Genomic DNA, 24711 nt, shown 5'->3' on the forward strand with positions numbered 1-24711 from the left:
TATGGCAGCAGGCTCTCCAGATGCCACAAAGCAGTTCCAAATCCAAAATCCAATGCTGATACTGAAAAAGATCACTCTTCAGTCAAATTCCATTTTTTCACATAGATGCCATCTTATTATTATTTTAAAAAAAAAATAGTTAGTTATATGTGGGAGCCTTCTATTTGTCAATTTACAATGGTACCCAAAGACTTTAGGAGATGGCAGGTGCCTGCATGGTGGTGCACAGTGCTGGATAGAGGCATTCAGACTAGTTTTACACTGAGGATTGGCATATATGATCCTGGGTCCACACTGACTTGCTTTGTTGATTGTCACCGCACCAGCAGAACTAATACAAGTTATTTCAAGCTTCTAGGAACACAAACTCTTTAGATCCTCCTAGACCCATTTCCTACTTAGAGGAACTCCTCCTGCTACCCCAGCTTGCACTCTGCTGCTGATGGTCCTCTTAGCAGCTGGATCAGAGGACTTTCAGGACATGAGGGAATGCAACTCAGACACGTGGTCGACAGTGAAATATGTACATTGATGACAGCAGGATAAAAGCATAGTTTTTTTTGTTTTGTTTTGTTTTGTTTTGGGGGAAGGGCTATGGAAATATGAAGAACGGCACAGGATTGTGCAAAACATTCAACAAGAAACAGTACAATGGATGAATTCCCTTCCTTGTCCTTAACCATTGGTAAGTGATAAAAGACTGTGGGATCAACCTATTATCTGAGCCAGACATTTTGTCATCTACACCTTGAGTAGTCTTATGGTCTTAAGAGACACAGCGGTCCACAATAATTGCCCAAAACACTGAAGCATTATTGCTATCAGACTAAAATGTTGGTTTATTACTGGAGTGTCTTCTATCATCTATTATCTAAAGAGTAGCTTGTTAGCGTATATGATATATTCTTGTATATTTTTAACATTTTTGACATTTCTGTCAAGTTCATGAAAATCCATACTGTTTGATGCAAAGGCCCAGTTTCTAATCAATGTGTAGAATGGGATGGAAGATTTTTTTGTTTTTAAGAAGCAGTGAGAATCAAAAGCTGGAAATTTGCATGCAGTGATTTTGAGGACTTTTTTTTTTTTTTCTTTTTAGTACTTTCTGCTTTGTAATATAATTAGTATTTATTTAATTGTCCAGTTATTCTGCTGAAAAAAGTTCCAGGTTTATTACAGGAATGTTTCTTTCTTATATATATAATTTAATATAGTTAGTGTGGGAAATATTCAGAATGCTTTGTATGATAATTGACAGCTACTTAAGTAGGACATAAAAGCATTATACTATGTAAATAAAATAATGTTAAAATGCTATTATTCATATTCTCTCCTTATTATCTAATATTATATAATAGCTAGCCTACAATACTAGTCTCTCTATAGTGCTATTGTAGGTATATATAGCCTTAAATAATAATGGAAAGCCTTACACATCATTATAAAAAATTTGTTAAACACAAAGACAATCTTTGGTAAGGGGTGGTCAGGCTTTTTGACTAGAGCCATGAAGTATTCTGGAGAAATACGTTTTACTGCGATTTCATCAATCCAAAGCAGCTGATGGAAATCTTATCATCTTCAGGATGACATAATTTCAAAGATAACATATTAACAGAGGTGGAGTATAGTAATCTGTAACATAAACAACATTTTGCCTATCTGAAATTTTGAAGAGATTAGACTTTTGGCTCTCTTAGCACTATAACTGTGGCATGAGACCAGAGACCTGGTTTGACACCAGCAATTGACTTGCTGCTTGTTCTGGCAAATCTTAATTTTATGTTTCTGTAAAACTGAACAAACGACTGCTACTAATGTTTTGCTCATCAGCTAGTAAGTGGAGGCCATTTAAGGCAGAAATGTAGGGTTTAGCTCCAGCTGCTGTTTCTAATGTTGCAGAAAGCTTTTGCTGCAGTTCATTAATTCAACTTCAGGCAGTTACAAAACTGCTGGCTATTTTTTTTTTCCTTTCCTCCTCTAAGCAAAACCTTGTGGCACTAGTTTCCACTCACCAAACAGAGCTGCAGAATCCTCTGTTCTTGGGGAGTGATACAGAGCTCCGAGGACAATGATGGCAAAGTGCTTAAAATAGCAGCTAACACTGAATTGGTAAAAAATTTATTTTTCTTTCAGTTTTTCAGACTAACCTGGAAGTCATGCTTTCCACAGGACATATACTGGGTTTTTTTTGCCAGTGGGTCACATGGCCAGTGTGAACTAACTAACAGCTTATGCTTTAGGGATTAATAACAAGTCTTATCAGGTCAGTGCCTGACTGAGCCTGTTTTTTGAAAAGAACAATTTCAACAAAAACTCATTCTTGTAGAAAAATCCATTAAGGGCAAAAAGAGAGAGCCTGCATGGCCTGGTCAGTCACTTAGTGATGCATGTAATATAGGCTCTGAGCTCTGGTTGAAATGGAGCAGGTTTGGGCCAGAACATTCTTACTCTTCAGTTCAGAGTAGGAGGAGTGTTTTAGTCTTGTTATTCCCCAGGAAAAGAGATGAAATTAGGTACTTAATTGGATGAGTGATTTGGTGGCTGAGATTCTTGAGTGGAAATACTCGTTCCCCCTCTGGCCCTGGAGATGGGAGCTGACATCCTTGAGAAGGATCATCTCCTAGACATTTCCTATGGTCTACTTCAGGCAGCTATGCATTTTGCTCCCAGGCTGCTGTGAAGCCATGATTAAGCAGCTAAGACTTATTACTCATTGCAGGAGAGCTTTGGTGCCATAACACAGAGCAACTTATCCCACCGGACCGCAGGGTCTTCAGTTACTCATCACAAACCCAGCAGTGTGGCCAGAGCAGTTCAATTTGTTACAGTCACGTACTTTTTAAGGAGATGGTTGTAGAATTTTAGGTCTTGTCATCTTTTAGAAATGCTGGAGGCAACTACTCTGGAGTATTATGTCATGCTGCAATGTACTGAGATCAGAAGAATGGGAGAGGTTGGTCCAGAGGAAAACAAACTTCCCTCTCAGTGGCCAGGGCAGGGCGTAGAGTGGGATCCTTTTCTGACAAAAGAAGAGATTTGAAATCTCCTCATTCCTCATTTTGTATCCTCTTAAACTGTGTTGCAGAGTAACTATGACTAACTTGCTAAATTATGTATAAATTGTAGCACACGACATGAAGTAAATGTTATCTTTCTATTTGTGATTATTTCTCTGCCTGGTCTTAGAGTAAGAATCATCCACAGTCCTGGCATGTCTCTTAATTCTTAGGGAAGGAGTGGGAGGAAGGAAGAGAGCGCTGTGAGAGCTCTTTGATATCATTTAACTTCCATAAAGTAAAACTAGTGTATAACTGAAGAAGAAAACAACACACTGAGGGTAGGAAGAATAATCTTTACCCTTTGTTTCCTTTGTGACTTCTTTTACCTGCAAGACCTCAAATTTCTGAGATATATTGTTCTGGCTTAATATGCAATCAGAAATTATAGTAATCATATTAAGGTGTTAAGGAAGTAGGAAGTGCAATATGAAGCCTAAAGAATTGCCTAAAGAATTATGTGTCTATTATGCTGGTTAAAAAATCAAAAATCAAACTGAGTCCTCATAATTTCTTTCCTTTTGTGTAACATGCATACTCTATTTTTAAGTTACAGGTATAGCTTATAGAAAAAGTAACAGAAGAACAGATCATCCACATGTGTTTAGAGTAATACACAGAAATAAGAAATGCAAACACACATCCTCTTGCCATGGAATTCTCACAGAGACGGAGATTTTGGTTGACCTCTTTGGTTGATTTACTCTTTAGGACTTCACGAGCAGATGACCACTCCAAGCCAGTCCAACAAGCTCTTCTCCCAGAATTCTTGGAAGAATACTAGATACTGAGCAAAGTTGTGTTAGTCATTGTTTATTAGCATATCACGGTCAGGTTTCCAAAGAGAGAGTTCTCCATTCTGGTAAAACTGCACACACAGAAGAGACTGCCCTTACTTTGAATTTACAACCAAATTAACACAAAACAAGTATAACAAGGGAGCAGTAGAGAAAGGTTTGATGTAAAAGCAATAGAAAGAGGTGATTGAACCTGAAGTATGCAGAATTAGCTGTCTTGAAGGTTTCCACATACATTTCTGCACTTTTGGTTGAATGATGAGATGAAACAAAGGAGTCCAGTCTCTAAATCACATTTTAAGTATGTATATTTTTGCATTCGTGGCAAGCCTTGAAATATCTGTAAGTTGTCACTTGGTAACTATTGTTGTCTAAACATACTTAAGCATGAGTAGCCACATAAATATAGAATTAAGGCTATGACAGCAATCAATGCAAATCAGAAAAGTTCTAGGTAAGGATGAAACCTGCCATCTGCTCCAAGACACAACTGGGGTATAGGAAGAAAGTTAAGAGAACCAGGTCTAGGGTACAGAAGCAAGATATAATATGGTACTTGCACCCTTACTTTTTTTTTTTCCTGTCATGTATTTGATATTCTTTCTGTGAGTTCAGGTAGTGTAAATTAGTTTGGGATGAGTTTTGGGGTTTTCTTTGGGGGCTTTCTGAGGCAGTACATTAAACATTATCTGTTAATACTGGACAGTCCACAAATGGTGAATATGCATTCCCAGAACAGTTAACTAAATTCTAATCATGGCTTCAAATTATATTTCTGTTTGCATATATGCATCTCAAGGAACAGTGCTGGTGAGAATTCATAGATGAGGCTGAAGTCACAGATTGATGTGTACAGGTAGGCATTTTGTTTGTTTTTATTATTGTTAAAAAAAGGGAAAAAATAGACTTTTTATCCCCTTATCCAAATTCCACATCAATATTTACCCCATATGCTCTTAGATGATGATTGTAAACATTAGTGTGCCAAAAAATAACTTTGTCTTCATGGCTCAGATGATTAATTTAAAACCTGTGAGACTGCATTGCTTCTGTAAAGTACCTTGAAAGTAATTTCAGTGACATGACTGAAAAATATTTCTAAGAAGTGGTTTAATAGCATGATCATTACTCTAGTTATTACAGCTACAAGTTTAGGGAAAGATGATCCCCATAATGGTCACCACTCAAACTTCACTGAAACTGCTTACAAGCTGTTTGGAAAAGGGGGTTCAATCAGACTAACATCTATTACTAGCATTTATGCACTCACTTTGTAGTACTTTCTGCAGAAAACACTCCTATTTTTGCTAAAGGGAAACCCCCTCATTTTACTGTCAAAAGACACCCTAATGAGATGAAGACTATGAAAAATATAGTAACCTTCAGATTGAAAAATACTTCAGGGACAGGTAGGAAGGCCATTTCAAGCACGTGAAAATAAACTGTATTAAATATTGACAGTCAAATAGCCAGAAATAGAAAAGTATTAGCAGCTGCTAACCAGAAACCATTCTCCATTTCTCAGCAAAAGCCAAGACAGCTGAATGCTTGAGGAAGCAATGAAGAGGCAACATGATGGCAGCCTGCCTCCACACTGGGATCATAACAAACATATTCCAAGACCCCAAGCCAAGTGTGTGCCACCTACTCTTTGACACCTCTTTTAAGCAGTGCTGCAATACTGAATCTGACAGCAAGTGATGCTCATAACAGAAGAGACATCAAATGATTGCCTTGAGTGTCTTTAGACTACCTCAGATAAAAACAGAGACATGAAATGATTTTGTGTTTATATTTATTGTCAGCAATACATCAGTTATGTAAAAATAACCCATATGAAAATGTAAGACTTGTTACATTTTCACGTCACTGTATTAACTGAATAAAGCTTGGTGACAATATACACAAATTTGCAGTAGTTGTACGTAAACATTTTGTGCATTAAAAAAAGAAATATACATAATTTAAAAAATAAAAATGCATTACACAATTTACAAATTAACATTAACAAAAAAAAGGTAAACATTCCTCAGACAGCTGCCTCCTTGTTCTACAAAATAAATATTCAAGTAAATTAAGTTAGGCAAAATAAACTCTTAACTTTGGGTGAGCACAATTTACATAAAGGTAAAAAGACAGATTTCCATTTCACTCAAGGTATATTTTACAGTGATTTATACACAGAATTTTAAAATTGGTCTCTTCAGATTGTTATATTGGAAAATGGACTTTACATTTTGGCAGGAGGAAGGGAGTTTCAAAATTGGTGCTTTATACCAAATATAAACAAGCTTGTGCAGGAGCACCAAAGCTTTGAAAAGGAACTGCTCCAGGACTCAAAGCAGACACAGTCATCTAGAAACTACAGATTTAAAAAGGGAATTACAAACCACCACATCAACAGGAAAATGCCTACTTTGCTATTTTCTGCATGGTTTATTTGATCACTGGAAACGTTACTTTCACAAACTAACAATCTACAGTAGTGGCTGCTTTAGGCACTGGATTTGAAGAAGCACTCTGATTTTTAAAGCAAAAACTTTTCATTCTATACTGATACTTACCCTATTATTTATTATTGTTTCAATGCTAAAAGGCTTAATCACCTTTGCAACTTTTAGCTTTACATACTACATCAGCCCTCCTTATAGCCTAATAATCTTTTCTTGATAAAGACAGAAGCCATTCTGGCTTCAAATTTCTGTGCACTTTGTTTTTAAAAAATGCACTCTAGATTTTAGATGCAGCATGAGTATGACATGGATGTGCACCTCCACAATTCACTGACCAGCTATAAATTGTAATACATATTAAAAGACTTGCATGGATTGCAAAGGCCAAACATTCTTAAACTTTTATCCTTTTCTTCATTTGCCATTTTTACACAGCGAGAAACAGGAGATGGTATACCTTAATAACCCTCAAGTCATGAAATTCTGACATTTAGGGCATAATAATCTTCAAGGCAAGAACTAGACAAGAGTGTCCAAGACCTATCAGTGTAATAAATAATGATGATTTGTTACCAATGAAAGAAACCTTGTTCCCTCAACTGATATCAGTCCAACAATATTGGACAACACAGAATCAGACTTTTCAAAGTACAGAAATCATGATTTCCCCATGACATATGATTTTTAGAAACTTTAAATTTCTCCACCTTATTTTTTCATACATCTGATCAAATAGGAATCAACTAGGTTTTTGCTGTTTCCTACTCAAGAACTTTGAAGTTTTTTTTTTTTTTTTTTTTTTTTTCCCTCCAGATCTTTACAGAGTGATGCCAGACTGAAGCCCCCAGCGCTGCAACACATATGTGAATGAATCACTGCTGCAGTGAGGGACCATGGCACTTCACCAGCCATTGCAGAATCAAGGTATAAAGTGAGAAATTTAATCTGTACAAAAGGTTATTACTATTTTTTCCCTTTGCTTATCATTTCCATTCAAGTGAATACCTCTGCAGTGGAAGGAAGATCATTTTCTTTATGCTGTAACACCACACTGGTAATATAAATTAATTAGGTTAAATTAGGACCATAATCTCTCTTAACATTATGCAAAATGCACATTGATTCTAAGAATTATTTTACATGGAACAAGGTTAGATATTTTTAAGGACTGATGTAACTCACTAATGTCAATGAGAGTCTTGTCATTGATTACAGTGGATTACATTGATTACATTGGTTACTGTGGGCCAAAGTTTGCAAAAGCTACCGTTTTCTTTAATGTGCAAAAACTGGTGCTTCTTGAGCAAATATTGTGATGAATAGACAGAAATGGTTTAGGTTATATAAAAGACCTGAGAACCTAATACTGAACTTTACATAACAATTATTTTTGAGAGGTTGCCTGATGAACTTTTGTAATTGTATTGCTTAGTAGTGGCACAGTCACTTAAATGTAGAAGCCATTTTGCGAGAATAACTCTTCTCAGGCCATGAATCCTGTTCGTAACAGGCGGATACAACAGCAAGTCTACGCGCTTCACGGTGGAAGCGTAACACCAACGAGCCACAAGCATGGAAGAAGTTAACAGCGAGCTTTTATACTGCCAGAGTTTTTTTAAAAAGTTACGACTATTAAAATGGCAGAAGTACTGATCTTATTCTTTTCTTGCTAGTACACCCAAGAGTTGAGCAGAACAATTAAAAGTAAAGAGTCTATCCAATTATCTTAACTAGAAAAGACAAAAGGGTTCTGAGCTTTGCACTGTCAGCAACAGTGAAAATACTTTCACTAGTGAAACAAAAATAGCAAAAAGCTTTTCTTTTAGTTGAACCAACAATCAGAATACCTTTTCAGATAAATATGTCACTCAAGATTAGAGGGCAACCACTTTTTCTTTTTCTTTTTTTTTTTTTTAACAAAGTTAATAAATATAAAAAATCTAGTCATAAACAGCCTTCAAAGTACAATTAGAAACCAGCAGGACAATCTATATTTGTATAGGTAGATGGGGCAAGAAACTAGACACTTGTATTACTGCCATGAAATAGACTACAAATGGCCACGGTGATGAGAAACAGTGTATACAGTACACGTTGTCAGCCGATCCCATCCAAGCCCAGTCCAAACTGAACTCTACTCTCTTCAGGATTTACGACCTGTCTCCTTGACACTCCTTGCACAAGATACATCATCCTTTCTGAACAGAGGCAGTTTCTATGGCAATACTAGTTAAGTGCATATCATGCTGCACTAATATAGTGCAAAAATTTGCCTTACATGTAGCAAAAAAGATGCAGGCAACAGTTTGAGTTAGAGAAAGTAGAAACGTATTGTAACATTTACAACGGGTAGTATTTTTCCAGACAGGAATCGCTAGAAAATACTGAATTTGAGAATGCTTCCCTTCTCGATGTATAGCTGAGGCATTTACACTTTGGAGTGATAACAGAACAGAATTTTGCAAGTGAGTCATTGCCCTCTGAAATGCAGATTAACATGAGTTATCAATTGCCAAACTGTTGAATTTGCTCAGTGGGTTAATCTCAGTTAAAAGTTAATATTTTCCTAAGTACTAAAATGCTCTTTAACAAGTATATAATCTGACAGAGTAATACATATGGTTCAGCTGAGTATTTACGTTATGCTTGAATATAAAGAGTCATAGACAGCTTGGTACAAACTCTTCATGCTGAACTGATTATACTTGGTTAATGTTGCAGGGGCTTTCAAAACTACGTCAGCTACAGCATTCTGGAGATGGACGTGGTGCTCATAGTTCTGTAAGATTGAGAAAAGATCGCAAATATCTCCAACTGCAGTGTCTGTCAAAGTGGTTCTGCCAGAATTCTCAGTGTTGATGGTCTAAAGAAAAGCAGTAATACCTTGAATATCCTTAGGCATTATTAAATCCATCCTTATCTACGGTGCAGTTACAAAAAGGAAAAAAGTCAAAACACTTAATCCACTCCATAGCAAATCCTTGTGGCTTTGGATATGTTCTGATTTCGATCCAACAATTTAGATTCCATTTGTCACCATGGGAAGTTATATTTTACATATCTGCATCTCCATCATAAGCCAAGGTTAATGGTTTCAGTCGGTTGTTCTGCCTTCGCTGGGGCTTCTTTGGCTTTTTGCTGCAATAATAAGATAATTTGTAAATACAGCAATAAAATAATAACATAAAAGGTATGGATTTCATTCTTAAATGAAAAACTGTTGTTTAAACTAATGCATTTGATTGTTGGTTGGGTTCAAGCTATATGCCTAAAAGCTTCACTTTTATCTGTAATTCTCTCTTTAACAACCCAAAGCAACACCAATTCAAAGCTAAATTGTTGAGAAAGGGACTGTTATGGTACTGATGTGACTGATGAAATCCTTGGCAGGAGATGGATAATCTTGCAAGATCATTTGTTTTCAGAAAAAACTAGGACCTACAGTGGAATACAGTGTATCAAAATAACAAACTTTTTTTCCTTAATTATGTAACTTCGGTCTTAACCTCTCGACACATCAAGGGTTTCCTCATCAGAGTTCCATCTTGGGTAGTATCCTTTTCATTAATGTATCTCATTATACTTGCTAAAATGACTAAGGTTAATTTTAGATATTATAATCAAATGGACTGTAAACAGGTTGGGGATTACTTTACTCCAGCAGTATTTCCAATCCATTTCACATAATTTTAAAAAAACTACCAAAGAAAAAAGTCTATTTGCACTTTTTTTAATCTTTAGATAGAATATATACTCTTCAGTAGTACTTGTCTTCTTTTAGAGTATAAAATCAGCATTTAAATAAGTCTATGTATCCTCACCCTTGTTCAACAGGTTTCTCTCATATGTGTCACTTAGGTTGTCAAAACCTAAACCTTTGTTTCCAGAACAGTCGTTTCAGGGGCGTGCATTGGCCACAGATTCCAGTCCAAAGAATTTATGGCGTTGTCAGGCTATTAGGTTTTCTTTCCCTCAAAAAAATAAAAGATTTTGTTCCTTACTTAAACAGAATTGAGATTGTGGGGAAAGTTTACTAACTCCCCCACGGCTCCCTGCCCCAATGTCTACCAAGGCAGTATAACCTGATGATTAAGGATCCTTGTTTGGGGTATGTATGATCTGTCCTGTCATTTGCATCAGAAATTCCAAACAGGACTTGAAAAACTTGAGTAAAAACATCATCAAAAGTGACGTGTTCTTGCAAAAACACCATTGCTTTCTAATGCAAGACGATTTTCAACAAAACAGTATTTCTTGTATGAAAAACATGAGAAAATTTCCAGCCTTTTCTTCTTTGTGTATCTCTTCTGTATTCCTTCAAATATCATGTCTGACTTGTCTAGCCACTAAATTTCACTCTTTCCCTTCCTCTCTGCATTGTGATACGGCTGTGATGAAATTATCGTGAGATGCAGTCATTAATAGACATAAATTGAGCAAAAATAATCGATGCTCTAAGATAGCCCATATCTTTAAGAATCTTTTTTCAGCCACTAACCTGAGCTTTGGCAACAGGATGTGGAAATTTAAACATTGAAGAACTGCCTGCAGTTTCTATTGCTGTGTATGTAAATGCTTGCATTACAGTCTGTGTGTGCCTGCTTGTTTGTAAATAATTAAAGAACTCACCAGGCTAGATAGATCATAGAAACAATAAAGATGAGTAAAACAAATGCACCAGCAGCTACACCATAAACCCAGGTCTTCAGCCTCCCATCTAAAAGGAATGAATGTTAGTCAGTAGTGTTTGAGTTAGTTTGGTTGAATTATTAGTTCTAAAATAGCATAAAAAGACTTTAAAAATCCCAAATAAATGCCTTCGCCAGCACCATTACAGCTTAATGGGAGAAGATATTCCTAAATAACTGCACAGTAGCTCGTGCTTTACACGCTCTCCAGGCTTTCTGAGCAGTGAGTTCTCCCGAGGAGCCCTGCTGTGAGAGGAACCGCACTCATTCGGGTTTTATTTTCTCTGTGCGTGTGTCCTGCTCCCCACGGAAGTCCCGACAATCCCAAAGCAGCAGAGCGCCACGGGGCAGAGGCAGCACGGCGGGACCACAGCTCCCCACGGAACGCAGCAGTGTCTCGGTTTTCGCTTGGGCAAATCGATCTGCCTATCCTTTCCACTTCTGCTGCTCTTTACTTCTCTGTTTAGATACTTTTAGTATCTGATTTTCCTCGTTTCCTTATTTTGGGGCACAGCATTCCTGCAGTCTGAGGTCCACATTCTATTTTCCCATTTGCCTTGATCCTAGATGTACTTGCTAATCCGAGGAAAAATGAAGGAATAGCTGATGTGACTTTCTCTGGGGTTTTGCTCTGAACCCCCAAATAAGCATTTCATAACCTGAGACCCTCACATGTTATTTGACTCAAGCTATTTTTATTTGACTTATTTTAACATTTCTAAACTGATAATTGAAAACATTATTTTTCAAGAGGCTTATTAGCTTTTTTACACTCCCTGTCATTGAATACTTAACAAAAAACCTAAATATTTCATTTACAAGGGACTAAATTATTATTTCGTGAAGTCATTTCTTAGTCTCTTACAAAATGTCATGTTACTTTCAATACTATGCTAAGAAAACACAGCTAAATTTTTGCACTTCTGACCAAATACTTCTTGCTTCCCAAAAGATATATAGAAACAAAAATGCATTATCAGTGCAGCTGATGTTTCTACAACTCGATAATAATGCAAAATAGTTGGACTCATTTTGTTCAAATTCACCGTAGCCTTCTCTAACACTGCACAGTTAAGTTCAGGCTTTCTGTTCTCCAACAATCTAAAGTCTTGCAGTCACAGTGACAACTTGCTCAAGGTTAATTAATATAAAAACATTTTAGCTCCATTACATCAATTCACCTAATGAAACATTATCACTTGTAGCATTGAAATAACTGATCCACTAAAGATGGATAGAAGCAGCCAATTTGATGGTAAATCAGACTTCATTACTGCTAAACACATTATTGTCTTTTCTCTTTGGCTTGTTTCCACTTTTTTTTGTCAAAGTAGAAAACTATATTAAATCATACTACCCATTTTCAGGCACTGAATTCAGGTACTCTGAATACCCTCTGGATAGCTTATTTTTCTAAATATACAAGTGAATAGGCCTCTCAAATGCAGCTCTTCTAGGTGTCTCACCTGGTTTAAATACCTTCCTTTCCAAAACTGCAGTATTATTTAATGTGGAGAAAGAGTTATTTTAAACTTAGAAACTCTGAGGAATGCAATAACCATGATAGAGTAAAGGAGAATCTTTCCAATGGTTACCCAGTCCTGGAATGGAAACAGTTCTTCATCTCATCTGAAGTGCAAAATGTTTGCTTGCTTCCACATTTGTTCACACATGCACTGGAAAGAGTATTAGTTCTACAAAACACCATTGTTTTTATTGTGCTGAGTTATGTTTCCTTCCTAAATAAAATTAGGAATTACTGAAAAATTGGTAAAGTTTTATAAAACCTCTCAATTGTCCCCCCCGCCTTTTTTTTAAAAAAAAAAAAAAAAAAAAAAAAGGAACACAGCTGTCTTAGGTGACATGAACATCCACATTTCTGAATACTTACTTGATGGCAACTACCTGATATTTGCTTTTTGTTGGTACTGTCACTGCTACAATCTGACCTATAGTATTTTTTGGTGGAGATAAAACTAAACAATAACATATTTGTTAAGATGTTATTTTTATAAGAAAGGAAAAGTGGAACAGCTTAATTTTCTTCTTTATTGTGGATGAATATTAACTAATTGGAGGAAAGATCATTTCATTGCAGGATTCATATATTGTATGACAGTACAAGTAACAGCAAATACTATCTAGAGCTAATGGGATCTTACATAAGTATTTCTAACCTGAACATGATTTATTTGCTTATTAAAAAGTATTTCTGTAGTTCTCAGCTTTGCAGCATTTTCAGGATTAATCATGGGAAGATAATATTTTCCATTTTTAGATTTAAAACATTCATAAAAGCTTTAGAAAGATATGAAAACTGTAAGACACTTAAAATGATCTCTAATATTTGTTAGAATATTCAGCTCAATGTGATTTAGAAGATCTGTAAGAAGAAAACCAATTGATACTATTAATCTCTTGACACTATTAACTTTTTTGTGAAAACATCCTATCTCTTTCTGTGAAATTATTTTGTTACTGAAACGTAGTTATATTTATGTCAATGCTTAATAGAATCAGGAAATATTTATTGAAATCTGATTACATGATGGACTTTATCAATTCTTTTTAATGAGGTAACTGTCTTGTGCTATATGTCTTACCACTCCTGCACAAGAGTACTTGCTCAGCTCTAAAGAACTTGGTCAGTCATAAGTGCAAAAGCTGCCTATAGTGACTTAGAGCATGCCTATGCTAAATATCACAATTATGGTTAGCTTTGTCTAACATGAATTAGTTTAAACATGGGTATGGCAGAAAAGCATTAGTGTACCTCCATCAATTGTTTCCTTGCACTTTATACCCTAATTGCAAATCCCTTACAGATTTCAGTGCTACCCTTTTACTCTTTCGGCTATATTATTGAGATAGCATAATGTAATATCCTGGCTTGCACCTTTGCAGTCAACTCCCTTCTAAGGTCACATTCCAAATAGATTATGTGAATTTTAACAAAAAGCAGTGAATAAAAGGAAATCTTCTTTAATACAAGATTTCATTAAATATACTGATGGAGTAGCAGAGAAGGGTAGGTATTTACTTTTGCCTTTTTCTTTGTTTTAATCAGGACAGACGACTGTCTTCTTAAATGAACCCTTAAAGATTTTGCCTTTCTTCCTTGGCATCACAAAAATGTAAATGCCAGCCCCTGCAGCAGTACTTAGCTTTAAAACTGCCTGCTCATTGTATGACTTCACCTGGCCCAAAAGGCTGCAGAAACCAGGTCCTTCCACGTCCTGACTGGTTACTGGAGGGCTGGGTGGGGTTCACAGCTCGACTGGTTTTCACATCTCCCTTTTTGTCCTCCATGGTGGGGATCACTACCACTGGGATGAGTGTGCACTGCTCGAGTGTGCCATTGGAGGACATGACTTCAGTGTATCCATCTTCGCAACTGCACGTCCTAGTCTGTAGGGAACAAGTGTTTGACACTGTGTAGCAGAAAAACACAGTTTTCTATGAGCTATAAATCATAACAACATGGATGACTGGAAGAGAAGACTGTTTTGATGAGTGCTAGCCTGGAGAATACACCTCTGTGTATATTTTTATGCAGGATCTTACTGAATCAATACTGATATTTCAACATTTCATGGAAAGGCACAAAATGGTCTGAAGTTAATTTTAACAAAGTAATGACTAGTAAAATTTCTAAGAATACTATTGTTGGTGCAACATTTGTAACGTAAATAGATGCATGGGAGGAACTCCTGGGGGTGTTTTCTGCTCCAACACAGTAGCACATACCTCACTACAGTAAGCGTGGGGTTGACTGCACGGTGGATTACATGACCTGTCAGCATCTGGTTGGCGCATCACTAAACAGCCCCCTGTAGGACAGAAAATTATATTTTGACATGGTAATACCTCACTAATGATGAAATTACTGATGTCATTACTTACTACTGTATGTCACAGATTACCATTTTATTGCTGATTTGATCTTTAGAGTGCTACTCTCATTCCAAAATGAATGAAAAAGGGTCTCAGGTATTTTCTCATATGCACAGTAAGGATATAGTATGTATATTGATGTGCAATTTAGCAAACTAATATTTGGCAAGTGAACCTTTCATTTTTCTATTTATTTCTCCTGTGGTTTGCTCAAGACGCAGTTCAAATGTTTGGTGGCGCTGGAGGGAACAGGTTTAGATTTTCTAGGACCCTCCTTGTGACTCACATGTCAAAACTGTGGCCTCAAAGAAAAGCATATTTTTGCCCTACATCTTTGCCTGTTAAACTGAAGACACTCTAATCATTCAGTTTATGAACTGGTACTTGTTTTCTCCTGCTGTAGTCACTTTTGTTCATTTTTGTCCATTTTTGCCTTTTATGAAGCCACACTTCTTGCTAGTATAAGAAAGATCTTTCAGAAGGAAAGAAGTATTCTCAGGAAAATATACACTGAATGCTGTGATATCAGAACAGTCATTTTCAGTCCTTTTCCGTTTTATACAATTCTTGTTCTCATTGCTATAGTTTTATGTACAGTGCAGAGTTACTGTTATGGACCAATGCACACAATCAGGTTTTCACTATCATTTCAGCCAGAATGACTTTAAAATAAATTTAGAATCAATGTGAATATATCTGAGTTTCCTTCTTACAGAAGAGAAATATGCATCATATAGTTTAAGATTTATGCTGCTATAGGCCAGCTTGTCTTGCATCTCTCAGATTAATTTCACTCTTATGCTGGTGTGATATGATGATGAAATCCTGATAGCTGATGTTGGTCACAACCATAGCAGATGCAGTTAGATGCAGTTATTCTAGCTATTATGCTAGATCGAAGTGTTAACAGGATGGCTGATGAAGAACAAAGAAAACCCTGCTGGTTGCCATAAGTATTTCCCACCCCCCATAAAGTAAAATTGTTCATCCTAGCATACAAATCACATGCCTGTGAGCATCTATGTAATAAAATATCAGTCATCCAGCGAGCTGCAGAAGGAAAGAGCTGCTTCATCGCCCATGGGAAACAACACCTTCAAGTAAAAAACAGCTATTCAGCACAATAATACTATGGGGGGAAAAAAAAAAAAAAAGGAAAGAAAGGAAAGAAAGGGAAAGAAAAGAAGAGAAAAGAAAAAAAACCTAAAGGCCTTAAAATACAAACAGCACTTGTAATAAAACTTTGATCATGTCTAAATAAAAATATACTACTTTGGAGCCAGACATGCAGTAATAAGGCAGCAAAGAAACATGATTATCTAAGACATGGTTTGATTCTAGGTCAAATTTCCATTTAAATCAATCATATGTGTGTATCTATCAGTAGGAGTTCTTAAATATTGTCATTTATAAGCAAAACTTTTTTTAAAAAAAAACTTGACATTGAGTTTGAAATCTAGTTCAGTATTGTATACTTCACGTAGAGAATTTTTAACAGAACATTGTATTTAATGCTTTCTTTGAAAACAATCAGGAACATATTAAAAATTCAGTTTCACTCTGGATGGCGACTGACAATTATATTCTCTGGAGTTTACATTTCAAATCAGAAAGGTACTGAAGTTCTCAAATCATCTCTTAACAAATTATTAACTATGCCTATACTTTTAGTGATAAGGTCATTTAATTAAATTAATAAACTAAGTCCTCAGAGTGAGCAAGTAATTTACCCCGTACCTAAACATTCTCTTCTCAGCTTTGACTTGCTACCATCTTGCTTTCTGATAGTTTGTTATTTGCTTTGTAATTCTCATCTTTTCCAGCTTCATCAATATTAATGCAAAGGGCTTTGCATCAAATATTTCTCTGATATTCTAAATACACTATATCTGCTGCTCTTCCTTATCTAAGTCAGTTTCCATTAATATACCTTTTTCCCCTATGTTTCATTTACCTCTATGTCTTATACAGGCTAGATTATCATTCATATTAAATCCATTTGGAAGAGTAAACAAATCTTAAAATCAGAAAATAATTATGAGGCTTTAATAGTGCCAAAATAATGGAACTTATCATATACAAGAAGCAATTCCTTGCATCCATGTAGATATATAGAAGCATATTATGAAAAACCTGCTAGCAATACAAAGTTGTACAATTCTCTTTCTGAGAATTTTTCACATAGCTGTATTTAGTCATACCACACAAACTATTATTTATATGTGACTGATTGTAACTTAAGAATAAATTCTACTTTTTAACATTTCAGAGCCATAATGTCCAAAATGCTATTTATTTTGAAGGCCTATAAAACCCTTAATAGATGATATATTATTATCAACGAGGATTCTTATTTCTAGTTCTACTTACCACACACAAGCATCTGAGCTAAGCAGAAAGCAATCAAAGCGCATAGATATTGCCCTGTTGCATTTGGTATGAAGATAATGGATTTTAATATTTCTTATAGCATAAGAGGACACAAAAGAGACTTTGGCCTGCCAGATATTATTTCAAAACCATGCAAAAATAATACTATCTAAATAGATAGTAGTTAAGAAGTATTGTACTAGCAGGCCGTGAATTAGAGTCCCACTCCTGCCACTGTCCTGACAGTGACTGGCATTAGGGAAGTGCTTATGATCTTTGGGATTGTTGTACTCTCATGGGGGCAGATATGAAAATTATTTAAGCAATGAATGCAAAAATCTCAGCCCTAACGAATCCTCGGTTCTGATAAACAAATTCATATAATAATAAGATACATATGAAGATTTTCTTCAATTCAGAGACCTCAGTTCATTCTTAATTCATGCTGGTTTGTACTTCGATTTGCACCAAAAATAACTACATCCAAAAACTGAATGCCTTGGACTACTCAAGTATTTTGGTAGAGGTTTATCACATTGACTTAAATGAATACTTCTACATTAATATATTTATTAAAATCTGGTATTTTGTACTTTCATGGAAGTACATGATATACACGTGATATTATCAACCATTACATCTCTCTGGCTCTGTGTAGGCATTGAAAAATACACAGAAAACATATACACCCTAATACATTAAAAATTTTGTTGTAGGGCTTGAAATCTGAAATTCTAAATCTAGAAGAATATGTATGACTATAGAAAAAATACACAATGCAAAACATTCCAAGTTCAATATAGAAGATAATATTCTTTTGTTTACTTTTATCATTACATAATTCTGGAAAAGAACTGAAGCCTTTCATAAGCAATAACACGATAAGCTTCTGTGTGTATATAGAAAGAGTAGTTACCTGTGACATTTAAGCCATCTGACCTTTGGCACCACACCGTTCGAGAAGACCCCTTCCACGGGCTAGCCATCCACTTGTACTCATAACACTGGCCATCTGCACAGAGAGTATCGACTGTTCAAGTGATTCGGTGACAAGACTATAGGCTACCACTGTCAACCACACTCACCAGTAGTAGCAGTAATTCTAGTTCAGAAAAATGAAACATCTTTTATGGCTAAATGGGCCCCTTCCTTCACCCAGCAACTGAAGTCGGTGTACTGCACACGTGCAGGCCCTGCAAGGTCTCCTGTGCTTACCAGATATACCAAATAGATTATATATCTCCCGGACACTAATTAGCACCTTCTGCACACACTGCACATGGGGTAAGCCCAGTGCAGAAAACAGGAAAAACAGATGTTTCTGATAGCCTTGTAACGGTTGTGGCCCATCTGTTGTGCAAGAGTCATCTAAGAGTTAGGTTTCTTCCATGGCAGCCCCAGGCTTTGGTCACTGCTTGAGCGCATAAAGGAGTGGTTGGGTGTTTTAAGCATTTGGCCTGACCTGGATTCACATCTCAGCTCTGCTGCGTGCCACTCACTGGGATAATCAGGCAATCTTTGTGACCCGTAGTTCCCTCATTTGTAAATATTCATTTTTTCCCCCATGTCTGGCACAATTAGAATAGACAAAAAATGTGTGGATCAGAAATGCCTTTTCCTAAATGCTCTGTTCAGTAGTAAGTATGATGGGGGCTTTTCAATGTTGTCATGTGATTAATAGCAATTCAAAGGGAAGAAGGAAATTCAAATTTGGTTACGTATCTAGACTTGAAGGATATATATATTTTTTTTAATTAAGAAGTTATATGGAGATAAGACAACTATTTTTTCCCAAATCATAAAATGGAATTTCATTATTAAAAAAAGATCAGCAATTCTCAAATAATTTCAACTAAAGCCAAAAAATACAATGGTTAACATTCTGTAACATTTTCAAAGTTTTTCTGTTTCATAATTCTGTTTCAAAAAAAAAAAAAATTAAAAGCATTTGTATGCCTATGAAACCTTTTTCTCTCCAATTTCAATATTCTGAGCAGGAAGAAAACAATACTAATTTTGTTCTGTTTTTTTTTTTCTTTTCTTTTTTTTTTTTTTTTTTTTTTTTAATCACTCTTAACAAGAATTTTGTATTTTGGTGCTTACCATTGCACGGTCGTGTTTCCAAAGCCTGTTCCGGACAGAGGTGCTGATTCTCTAATTCTTGAATGATCACTGCCCGAGATCGGACTTGTATCCCTCCAAAGCCGAGGTCCTCACCATTAACACAGGTTAACTGGCAAAGGCTCCATTCTGACCACTCTTTCAAGTAACAGTCCCCTGTCAAGTAATAATTTTATAGTAGACAGATCACCATATATGAAGTACTTTCTGCATGACAGTGTCCTGGAAAAAAATGTCCAAATCCTCTTAATTTTCATTCTTTAGTTCCTTTCATTTCTCATTTTAAACTTGATTTACTTTTAACAGAAGATAATATCTTGAAACCTATCTGAATATATGCATATTACATATGCAATATATACATATGTCGAGCATAAAATATTTAAGAAAGGATGATCCAGAAGCCTGTTTGTTCTAAAGCTGTGTAGCATCCTGTAGCATTCCCATGTGATTACTCTCATTTTGAATTTCTGAGCAACACTACACTTTACATTTGGTTTTTTGTAAATAGTAGGGGTTTATATGCCTTAGTTTAATTTTACTTATGATCTTGATGATGATTCTTTGATCTTAGGAAGATAAAAAAAATACCTCTCTTTAAACAGAAGATTAATTGTTGCTTATCCTCATGAAGAAGTTCTTTAAATAGAGAGTATTTTTTTTTAAATCTACTAGAAGAGTATATTTAAAAGAAGCTACTGTTGTAACATTCTTTGCAAGAAAGGGAAATGGAAAGATGATTAAAATGTCTACTCTGGGTACTGTGTATTAGGATAATAGGAATCTGTAGACTCTGAAGTGTTAAACAAAAAAATAAAAATTATACTAATGACATTAATTGGTATGATTGGCTAAAGAACATTTAAAGATCTGAGGCACAACACAAAGATACCGTTTTGTTAAAACTGCTGTATAAAATGGGACTAGACCGCGTACAGACTCATAAATAAACCTCTTAGTTCTCATTATTTCAGTGAAAGAACTATTAAAAATTCATGTTACCTTGCATTATACTAATGACAGATATAATCAGTACTGTGTTGACCAGATGCCTGATTAATGAAGGAATTCTATTTGCCAACATTAGGAAAGCATGTGAAGAAATGAATAATTGAAGAATTGATGTATATCTAATGGGAAAGCAAGTAGTGATTTTTGGAAACATTAGCTGGAGTGTATCATTAGCACATCCCCACAGGGTAGTTATCCTTGCTGGCTAAATGTGAGATTGTTCAAGCACAGGTTGCTGTTCAGCAAAATGGTAAAATCAAGCAATAAGAAGCTATATATTTAATATTTGACTAACAAGAGAACATAATTATTAGCTATGTTATTCTTCTAATTTTCATTTAATAAGAAGAAATACGTGAAGAACGTGCAATGGAAATACTGAAATGCCACAGCTGTGTGTAATCTAAACTAAAGTTCCTATGACACTTCTAAACAAAAAGCAGTAATGAAAGCCTCTCTGTTTTCTATTATTTTTTATTTGCTGAGGCACCTTTACCTTCAGTTCAATCTGAAATGAATTGAAAAAATATTTCTGAGAAGGAAGACAGTCCCAAAAGAATAAAACACAGTGTTGATATGGAATGATAGTGGCATTAAGAACTGAAGGAGTTAATCACTACCTCTGAAAATATATCAGTAATGACTCTACTGAACAGCAGCAATAGACATGGAATTCTACAAGTAAGTGTTTAAAATGAACTAGAGGGGATTTACTGAAAATTAAGCAGCTGTTAGTGCTTGTAATCCTTCTTAGTATTGGGATCACGGAACTGATCATCTACAACAGCTCCTTTGGATTTGGTCTACAAGGGCAATGATAAGTGCATGTCATATCTAGAGAGTTAAGGAGCTAGAAACACACAAATTTTCTCAGAAATCAAGGTCTGAGTTTCATTTATAATAGCCCTTTTCACCAAACAATAAGGCTCCTTAGCTTGGTTTCCTTAGCTCCCTGTAGAAGGCATCAAGCGCTTAGGCCTTGTTAACATTAGCAATAAAGCTGCTATGTGGTCTAAGCTTAAAACAAATATTTAGCAAGCAGAATACAAGTTTTATTTTGAAATATTTTGAGGAAAAAATACATTCTTATTAGGTATAATCTGTATAATTTCAAAACATGTATTTTTTTCAAATTGATTTACTGTTATGAAGCTGCTACTGGAAAGCAACTCTGTTGGTCATTTGACAGACTAGCCCAATAATGCATGTTCGGTGAGTGTTGCTTATCTTAGGCACTGATAATGGTAACGATACCCACACAATGTTGAAATGCAACAATATTTATTTGAATAGCTTTTTTACCTGGACAAGGGACAGTGCATGTTTCCTCAAGTACCATCTTCTTATTACCGTCTATAACTGGCTCTACTTCACCACAGAATTCTTCATCTACTACTTTGCCAACATTTTCAATGGATCCATCAAAAACCACGCAGGAAATGTTCCTCACTCGTGTCCCCTCTCCACACTGAGCATCCTGGGGAAGGAAGAGATGCATGAATGCTGGACAGAAGAAAATGTCAGGCTTTTTTGACTACATCTTCAGTGCTTTCTTAGGCATTGAATAATGAAATGGACTTATGCAGTGTGTGTTAGTGGCTTGAAAAACTAAATCTGATTTAGGCAAAAATTAATAGGAGACACAACAACGTTATCTACTTATTCATTGCAGCAGAAAGGAAAAAATGGCATTACACCCTACTTCTGAGATCAAAATACATTCTGCTTGCTGCTACTGCTGTTTCTTAAAGTATGGAGTTAGACTTATGCCTTTAAATTGCAACCATGGCAGTATCTGAAGTGAAGACCTCTTCTAGGATGAGGCTGTCTTTTTTCAGCAGAAGGACCTATTCCACAGAGACTCTTTCACTGTGGGATTTCAATTTATTAGCACAGATAATGTGCAGATACCAAGGCATACCTTTATTCTTTCCTATCTCTAGGACACTGTCACATCATACTGACAAGTATGAACTCTAAGAACAAATATTTATTCAGCTTTTGCATGAGAGATATGGAAGCAAATTAGCTACACTGTGTGCAGCAGGTATCCAAGTATATCACAGATATGCCTAGATACGCAAACATAGTAACTTCAAAGTCCTCTAAGGCTTTTACCTCTACTTTGCATTCAGACCACTGGCCATACTGCCATCGATAGCAAGGTTTTACTGGACAGGGTTTGAACTGCTCCATCTGAGAAGGACAAGGCCTCCCATCCCCCTGAAATGGCTGATTTATGGTTCTTCTTCTGATCATTTTTCCTGTAACGAGAGATAGCAGTATAAGTAAAAACAAAGCAGAGAGACTGATTTGTTCCTCAAGATGGTTCTATTTTGGTGAAAAGCTTTGTGTTTGAATAATATAATTTCACATTGACAAACTGGATGATAAAGCAGATCTGCTGGCTCATCTGTTACATGGATTCTACATTTTCTGAGTCAGAAACTTCACAATCTATCATTTGTTTGTACTGCAAGAAGTGCAGGAGGATGTCTAATTAGGATTTCAGATTGCTCCTGTAACAAAAAACATAAACAGTAATTTCCTAGTTCAGAAGCATGGAACAAAATACTCCTGAATGAGACAGTCATGCTGAGCTGATATATTTGTGACCTCATATGGAGATTTTGACTCTTGGTTCATCTGGAGTTTGATGCTAGAAGAGCACAACATGTTTTGGTTTTCCCTGAGTTAATATCTGATTCCAGATTTCTCTGATTCCAGCAGCAACAACAGGAGCAGCTTGCAACTTTCCCTCTCTGTCCAGATAACGTTAAAGGCAGGAGATGGAGGATACTGTATTCAGACCCAAATAAAATTAAAATACAATAGGTTTATCCAACATCGATTCTGTTCAACCAAAAGTAGCACACTATCCAGCATCACTGAGATACAGACTCTAATACTTCTATAAACTGAAAGAGGAAAATGTTTTTAGCCTTTTGATGTCTCCTCTCTCTTTCATCTTAAACTAGACATTAGACCATTGTGCTTCATTAAGAAGAGAAGCCATACGATAACCAAAAGAAATTTTTTTGTGTGACAGACGTAGCAGTTAAACAGCTGCTCTAGACTTGGCACCTTGGAAGGGTTTCTGTAAAAAAAAAAAATAGCTGTGATATTTTAATCTATAGATGAATAAGTACACGCATGAAGTCTGAAACAAAATTTATATATTAAAATTTGTAAATTGAGACTTACAACAAACTGTAAAGCATTACACAGACTTACCTACTGAACACCTGGTGATAGCTGGCCAAACAAATTCATGTCTAATTGCACATTTCAATGTGATGCATTTGGAACTGAATACTTTAATGATCATAAACACAAATCTTTTGCTGAGAGCAAGCTGCATAAGCTACAATGCAGTGTAAGAACTATATCAACCTCCTAGACATCCATATCCATTGCAGTTAGTTGGAAACAAGCATAGCCTCATCAGTCTTGGCTTCAGAGCTGCTTCAGTTGAGATGTCACAGGAGAAAAGAAGATTTTCTTGAAAAGTACTGGAAACAGAACCCAGCAAAGAGCTACATGGAGCAAAATTCTTATATACAAAATTTTTCTTAAACTTCATTTGTCATTTGCATGGGTGCAAGACAGCAGTGTAGCTTTGAGGTCTCTAAGTTTATTAGGTTGTTATTATTTCTCATAAAATAACAATTAAACCTATTAATCAGTTATCCCAATTGCCTATTTATTAGGAAAAGGGCAACTTCAAGACTTGCATGTGAACTTACTAGAATTCATTAAAAGCACTGAAAGTTTGAAAGCTATTTCAAATTATTAAAGTTTTTTTTCTCCCACTTTTACAAGTAAATACTTTGAAAGCACTGTCATTTCTCATAACCCATCTTCAAATTTTGAAAAAAGCACAGGAACAATACTTCTTATTCAGAAAAATATCTGGTCAACAGTTCTGGCCACATACATGAACAAAAGTTGGTAAAATGAGAATCTGGCAACATATTAAAAGTCTTCAGTGGAGCTATTAGCTCCAGTCTCATCCATTATTTCCCTTAGTAAGAAGGAACTCTATATAGACTATTATGAATGTGCTGAAAGTAGAAGTCAGTTTTTGAGAGGCAATGTCAAGCACTGAATGTGAGGGGGAACTTCTTCCCTGTGAGAGTGATGGAGCCCTGGAACAGGTTGCCCAGAGAGGTTGTGGAGTCTCCTTCGCTGGAGATATTCAAGGCCCGCCTGGAGGCAACCCTGTCTAACATGCTGTAGATGACCCTGCTGCGCAGGGAGGTTGGACTAGATGATCTCCAGAGGTCCCTTCCAACCTTACCGATTCTATGATTAGGTT

The 24711-nt window shown here is 35.9% G+C and overlaps 1 protein-coding gene across 4 annotated transcripts in view; it reads right to left on the reverse strand.

Annotated features, from left to right (window-relative positions):
• Positions 1 to 8204: 8204 nt before the first annotated feature.
• Positions 8205 to 24711, reverse strand: part of THSD7A (thrombospondin type 1 domain containing 7A) — a 201835-nt gene continuing 185328 nt past the window's right edge. For 2 of the 4 annotated variants that reach the window (XM_062567769.1, XM_062567768.1), the window contains 8 exons: positions 22512 to 22657; positions 21696 to 21870; positions 19365 to 19538; positions 18178 to 18273; positions 14745 to 14827; positions 14195 to 14405; positions 10939 to 11026; positions 8205 to 9447 (listed from right to left, as the gene is read on the reverse strand). In XM_062567769.1, coding sequence (XP_062423753.1) covers positions 9363 to 9447; positions 10939 to 11026; positions 14195 to 14405; positions 14745 to 14827; positions 18178 to 18273; positions 19365 to 19538; positions 21696 to 21870; positions 22512 to 22657 — 1058 coding nt within the window. In that variant the 3' untranslated portion in view covers positions 8205 to 9362. The remainder of the gene's footprint in view (positions 9448 to 10938; positions 11027 to 14194; positions 14406 to 14744; positions 14828 to 18177; positions 18274 to 19364; positions 19539 to 21695; positions 21871 to 22511; positions 22658 to 24711) is intronic. The other 2 variants (XM_062567771.1, XM_062567772.1) reach the window with 2 other exon arrangements.

Source organism: Rhea pennata, chromosome 2 (assembly GCF_028389875.1).
Source record: "Rhea pennata isolate bPtePen1 chromosome 2, bPtePen1.pri, whole genome shotgun sequence".
NCBI classification, from domain to species: Eukaryota; Metazoa; Chordata; class Aves; order Rheiformes; family Rheidae; genus Rhea; species Rhea pennata.